Consider the following 6,406-nt stretch of genomic DNA (forward strand, 5'->3'; position numbering starts at 1 on the left):
AATATATAGGTCATTTATTTAGTTAATACAATTTTATTTTTAATTCAGTTAAAATATTTTTAAAAATTATTAATATTCAACCAACACAAACATCTTTTTCAAAATAAAAAAGCAATGAAAAACAATTGGCGAGAAATAAAAAAAGATCCAATTATTGCGGAAGCATTAATGTCTGTCCCACTGATAGAATTATTGTCCTCTGAAGCAAAAATAAATAGTCTGAAATAAACTACTGCAAACCAACATGGACAGTGCATACATTATAATATGCAGCTTCTTTATTTTAATGTCGCGGTCCAAAGAAATGTTACAAAATCAACTATTTTATGCAGCTTGTTTGTTTTAATATCACAGTGGGGAGGGATAACGATACCCACGTGTATATCTTTGTATAAAAATGCCATATTACAGTGAGAACATTGCAGAGGTCCAAGTCATAGACAATAAAGAATGCTGAGAAAAGCACAGAACAAGGTCTCTCTATGAATAAACAAACGAAAGAAGTAGTAGTAGGTGTGTTTTCCTGTTTATCAATATCAATTACAGGAGGGGAGATAAGGGGAACATAAATCATTAATCACTTCACCTCAATATCTATAGCCATTTGAGCGGGTAGGTTCAAACTCCCATTTCAGAAACTTTACTGCATCTGATTAAACACCAAGTTGATTGAACACAAGTTAATTTCAACTCACAGCCTACAAAATTACAAATTTAACCAGGACTACTACCACGAAGTTCAAAAACAGAAAATCCTATGACATAATGAAATGCAAATCCACAAAATCTGGTGCTGAACAATGAAAGGAAAGCAGGTTCCATTTGTAGTTTGTGCGCTGTCCATGACTCAAAGCATGCAATCAGTTCTTGCAGGAAGCCTTCTGAAGAAATTCAGAGGCACTGAAGGAAGCTTGTGGCGGAACCTGGGGTGTCTCAATACATAGATTCCAGAGAGAAGTGCCACAACCTGGAATGGAGTGACATAGAGTACAATGGCAGCAACAAGACAGAAAATCACAAAGAGGGCAGTTGCTCTTGGATCCCTCCAGCTGAGCAAAGACTGCAGTCTCTCCCCTTGAGTGGCCAAATCACCAACCACTGTCTGTATCCTCCCAGCAATGCTTCTAAGCCGGTCGTATCTCATCCTGACGATGTCCGAATGTCTGGTGGTTGGGAATGTGTCAAACTCTTCATCAAGTTCATCAGGGTGTGCAGAATCTGCATGGGAGAGACGAGTGTCCATGTGAGGAGGGTGTCTTGGCCTCCATCTATAGTACCAAACTCCAATCAAGAAGAGGTAAAGGAATATTGTAGGTAAGATAAGCTCAGGGTACATGACCAATATTATGAACAGGATATGGATCAGAACTGTTGTGATTGGATTTTTCCAATTACAGATTTGGTCAAACCATTTTCCTACAGCAATTAGTCCACTCAAAACTCCCATGATCCTGAAAAAGTTGGCCTTGCTTCTTCTCATGCTCCACATGTGGGAACCCACATCCAGCATATATTCCACAATCTCCTTTCTCAAGGGTGGCTCGGCACGACTCAGTCTCATTGAAACAATCTGAGTAGCTTGATGCCTCAAATTGTCAAGCTGGCTAACAGTTAGTGGGTGAATATAATGCATCTTAGGCAACAAAGGCAGTGAATACATGTGCATCATATTAAGCAAAGAAGAACAAGTAAACCTTACAGCCAAGTGGATTTCACCCATTTTCTTCACCCCATTTGGATGAAGAACTAGAAGAGGATAGGAATGTGTATAGACACGGTCGGTCTCAAGGGTAGAAAGACGGATTCTTACCTTCCCAATTTTGGAATCTTTTGCCCCTCCAGGCTTATCACCACCATGCAAATGACAGTTATCAAAGACACCAATTGTAATGACAGTGCAAGGATCAAAAACCTCCCAAGTATATTGCTCATTCCACCGGGGCGCAAAGCTATCAATTATTGTCCTTGTCCGCACCCACTTCTGCCCATATTTTGCTACACAATAGGCATCTGTTGTTCCCTTACCATCTTTTGTTTTCATTGGCATCAAACCCTGAGCATTCAATATCCCCAATTCAAGAACTCCAATACTGGACTTCCACAGCTGTTTCGCTGTTGGGCGAAGATCACTGCTGTAGTGAGTTGATTCATCCAAAACATGATAACCACCTTCCAAACAGATCCTCATATGAATCTTGCTTGAAAACTTGATTTCCTTCTTCTTTTCTCCTTCCATAATAACAACGTGTTTTTCAATATTATACCACTTAGTATTCACAGGTTTGTGATCCAGTCTCCGGTCCACCATTTGTAAAGGAATTGCACACCTCCCAAGTGATTCCTCTTTGTTAGAGGCAACTCTGTCTTCCACACTCAAAATCAGAGGCTCCTCGAATGGTTCAGCAGCCACAAACATCATATCTTCATTCCACATTGGATTGATAGTTCTGCTTTGAGAGATTCTAGTCCTCAAGGTCTGATTTCCCAGAGTAGCCTTCACAAAAACTTCAGGGTATCTACCCTTGTCACTCGGCTGCAAGTCTTGAGCCTCTATCACATTAACCCTCAAATACCAAAGCTTAGGAGACAGATACACCTTTGATCTAATGTTGGCAAGAGCATCAGTCCCACTAACCGTTGCAGCATCCGAGTGCCATGCTTCGGGAAATGCTTCATCAGCTTGTGTACCCATCCAAACAGCCAGCATTAGCTCCCCCTTCGCCTTATCACCCTTCCTATCCTCCAATCTATACCACTGCGGGGCAAGAGGACTATCCGGTGGAACACGCTTTGGGACCTCGTTGAGGTCGAACAAGACCCGACCGATGAAATCATCTCTCACAACATCCTTATCCTTCACAGTGACCTCCAGAATGGATGCCTGAATACGGTCTTTAGAGAAAGCAAAAACCTGGTTCCATTCAGGATTACTCTTCTTCTCGAAGTGCCGAGTGGTGCCTTTGTAGTTCCCCAACTTCACTTCAGTATAAGGGTCACAACTGCCAGTGACATCCTTTGCAGGCAAGTCCTTAGCCTTCACAACCCTCACATAGAGGTACTGCATTTGCTCAACAAGGTCATAAGTGCTAGTAAGTTTATCACCAGAGACTTTTCCCCCACCAAGGTGGGGCTTGGTCTCCTTCAAAAGAAAATCTTCAGGTGGAGGCCTCTGCATCTTCTGGCTTCAAAGAACCAAAATACCCTTTTTCCAAATAATAAGGGAAGCTGTGGCACAACTATTTCAAATCTTCAATGTTCCACACTTCCACTCGTAGGAACAGTTGTGCTTTAAAAGAAATAAAAGCACAACGGTTCCGAGGAGCCTAAAAAACATAAACACGGTCAAATAGCCGTTACAAGCTAGCAAATCGAGTCACCTAAATATTTGGAAAACTTTAAAACACACAAACCACACAGTTTAAGAAAACTCAAAGATAATAATAATTAATGCATAAATAAACTGAGTTGCAAGCATAGATCTATGATAACACCAAGAGTGTGTAAGCTTAAGATTGTATAGATCCGATTGTCTTCAACAAAAGCACAAAATCACGACACAAAAAAAAAAACAGTATTTTTTTAATCCATAAAAAAAGGACACGAAAACAATCTGAACCTAGAATATCCCAGGTAGCTGCCGACAGAATGTACCATGAAATGAAGGATTTCCACTTCAAAGTTTCACACTTTCTGCATTCTAAGACACTCCTTCAACTACTTAATTTCCGCAAACAAACATCACCATCGGATTACTTTACTTCTCTAGTTTCAGTACTTTCTACACCACCCAACTCACCCACAGAAATTTTAACCAAAAAGAAAGAAAAAAAAAACACCTACACGGCTTATCGTACGCAGGTTTGTGCTCTTCCCATTCTAACAGATTTTCCCAGAACTTTTTTTACCAAAAACATTTTTTTACCGAATGGGTGCTTCAAATTCAGCAAAAGGAAAAAACCTTGAAAATTTTCAGTAGCACCCAACTCATGAAGTAGAAAAAGAGAGAGAAATAAAGGAGGGGCTTTCTTTTAGGCTTAAGAAGTACAATGCTGAGATGTTGTTACCTTGGAGAAAATGGGTTTCTTCTGAAATGAGGATGGTTTTTTTGGGGTTTCTTTTTGCTGATAAAGCATAAACAATGGAGGTGGAGTTTGTGAGATGGAAGAGATAAGAGTGAGGTATGAGGGAGAAGAGGAAAAGAGAAGAGAGGGTGTATGCTTTTTGGTTTTTGGTTTTTGGTTTTGCCTTTGTTGGTGGTGTGGGGCTAGGATCTAATGAATCTATGCAAAATATACAGAGAAGTTGCCCTCTTTGCTTTTTGCACAGTGCTGGCTGGACCTCTGTTGCTGTACAGGGTGGTGGAGTGGCGGTGGACCCGCCTCAAGCGTGTCAACAAGTTCGGTCAGTAATCACACGTGTGTCACATTCGTTTCCCAAGTAACTCCATCACAATTCACAGCATATTTCTTTATTTTTTATGCTATACTCTTCATTTTAAAAAAAATGTCATATTTCTTGAAAAATAATCCACGGACATAATTTAGATAATAATGTTTACAAATTTTTTAATATTCTTTATTCCTTTTAATGTAACAATTATATAAAATAATTTTTTTTTATTTTTAAATATAAAAAATAATAAACTATTATTTTAAAATAGGAAAAGTAACACTTAAATATGCAAATTTGAATTTTTTATTATTATTTCAATCAACATAGCGGTTAGGATTGTTAAGCTAATCAAAATCGGCATGAATTCGAGTAGGGTTAACTTGAAAAAAAAATATAAGTGTAATTTTTTTATCCAATTATATAAATTAATATATTTATATTGCTTTATTATATTTATAATGTCATTTTTAAGTTTAATTAATATTTAGTGAAGCGAGTTTTTTTTATTTAAATAGGTCAGTCAAATTAATTCATTTTGATTGTACTATAATAATATAAAATAAGTTTGAAAAACAAAATATATTTAAAAGAATCAAACACTTAATCTACCAAGTTGTGACAGATCGAGTTTATGATTCACAAAAAAAAAAAAAAACAAAGTTGAATTTACTCCTTTTTACTTTCAACAATAAATTAATATGTGACCCAAGAATTAACACTTTTTAAGAATATTTAGGTTGCAAGATTGATTGAGTATTAATTTATTTCTTGTGGTCTAAATATCCTACATAATTTTAAGATCTTATATATATTTTTATATGATGCAAGGGTCTTATAAAGACATCATGTGATATACACTTTCAACATAAAAACATTTATTATTATGGACTACTTCTATGAAGCAAAAGTTATTTTTTATGTAAAAAATAAATCGTTTATCTCTATAACTCAAAATATTATTATCTTAGATCTAGGGTGTTAAATTTACCATCATACTAGAGGAGTTCAGTGTAGTAGTTTTATAAAACTTAGATCTTACACTTATGATAATGGGTACCTTCAAGATGAGAGTCACCATCAGTATTTCTATTTTTCTATATATATAAAAATGTTAAAATACACTTTAACACATTTTTCTGAATTAAAATTCATTAAAAAATATAAAATCATGAGAAAAATTGCTAAATAAGAGATTTTTCTTATATATTTCAATTAATAAAAGATATGCCAAAAAAGTATCATAAAATATAATAGAGAATAGAGGTTGAATAAATAAAAAAATAGGAAGAGAGTTTGAAAAGTAATAAACAATTTTTAAAACAGTTAATATGTTGAAAGGATCAAAAGAAGTTACAATTTACAAAATAATATTTTAATTAATAAAAAACTGATCATTTAATTTTATCTATGCGGTTATTTTTCATTATAAACACTTGTTTATCTATTTTTATTTTATTTATAATTAAATAGTAACGACTCATTTGATACATAAAATTATTTATTATTATATTTTTTAATTAAATAACACTTGTTCTACAAGGAAAAACTAATTAATATAAAGTGGTATTTGTGTGAAACTCCTGGAAGCTTACATAAGTTACATGAGTTACATAGACTTCTCTTTTTTAATATAGAAACCTAATTCATAATAATTTGATCTCATAACTTCCCTGTTTCATAATAAAGTTTATCTTTTTACTACTGGTTCCTCTTCTAGATGTGTTTAGAGTTCTCTTTAGGAAAAGAAAAAGAAAACGTAACCCTAATATTCGTTATTGTAAAATAAAATTAGGGATAACAATGCAATTGGTCATCTAAGTCCGTTTTATGTTTTACCCACTCTATACTCTATGTAAACCCAATCAATATAAGAAATATATCTTCTAAAAATTAATATAAAACAAAATTTAAAAATTTCTTTTGAATAAATTTAATTTTTTTATTTAGATGCATTATATAAATGTTCTCACAATATTATTTTCATGGTATATACATAATAGGATGTAAGAAAAAT

The 6,406-nt window shown here is 34.7% G+C and overlaps 1 protein-coding gene across 2 annotated transcripts; it reads right to left on the reverse strand.

The window, feature by feature from the left end:
• Positions 1 to 581: 581 nt before the first annotated feature.
• LOC137814117 (FT-interacting protein 3-like) lies at positions 582 to 4,448 on the reverse strand. Of its 2 annotated transcripts, none has more exons than XM_068616687.1 (2): positions 4,065 to 4,448; positions 582 to 3,323 (listed from the first exon to the last, which is right to left on the reverse strand). In XM_068616687.1, exon 2 carries the CDS (start codon positions 3,173 to 3,175, stop codon positions 848 to 850), a length of 2,328 nt encoding a protein of 775 aa, XP_068472788.1. In that variant the 5' UTR covers positions 3,176 to 3,323; positions 4,065 to 4,448; the 3' UTR covers positions 582 to 847. The 2 variants fall into 2 exon arrangements, with proteins under 2 accessions (XP_068472788.1, XP_068472789.1); XM_068616688.1 differs by having other exon boundaries at positions 3,841 to 4,322.
• Between the last annotated feature and the right edge of the window lie 1,958 nt (positions 4,449 to 6,406).

Source organism: Phaseolus vulgaris, chromosome 1 (genome assembly GCF_000499845.2).
Source record: "Phaseolus vulgaris cultivar G19833 chromosome 1, P. vulgaris v2.0, whole genome shotgun sequence".
NCBI classification, from domain to species: domain Eukaryota; kingdom Viridiplantae; phylum Streptophyta; class Magnoliopsida; order Fabales; family Fabaceae; genus Phaseolus; species Phaseolus vulgaris.

Excerpts from the sequence above, each read along its gene's own strand:
- LOC137814117 (XM_068616687.1), bottom strand. The coding sequence starts at position 3,175 with ATGCAGAGGCCTCCACCTGAAGATTTTCTTTTGAAGGAGACCAAGCCC.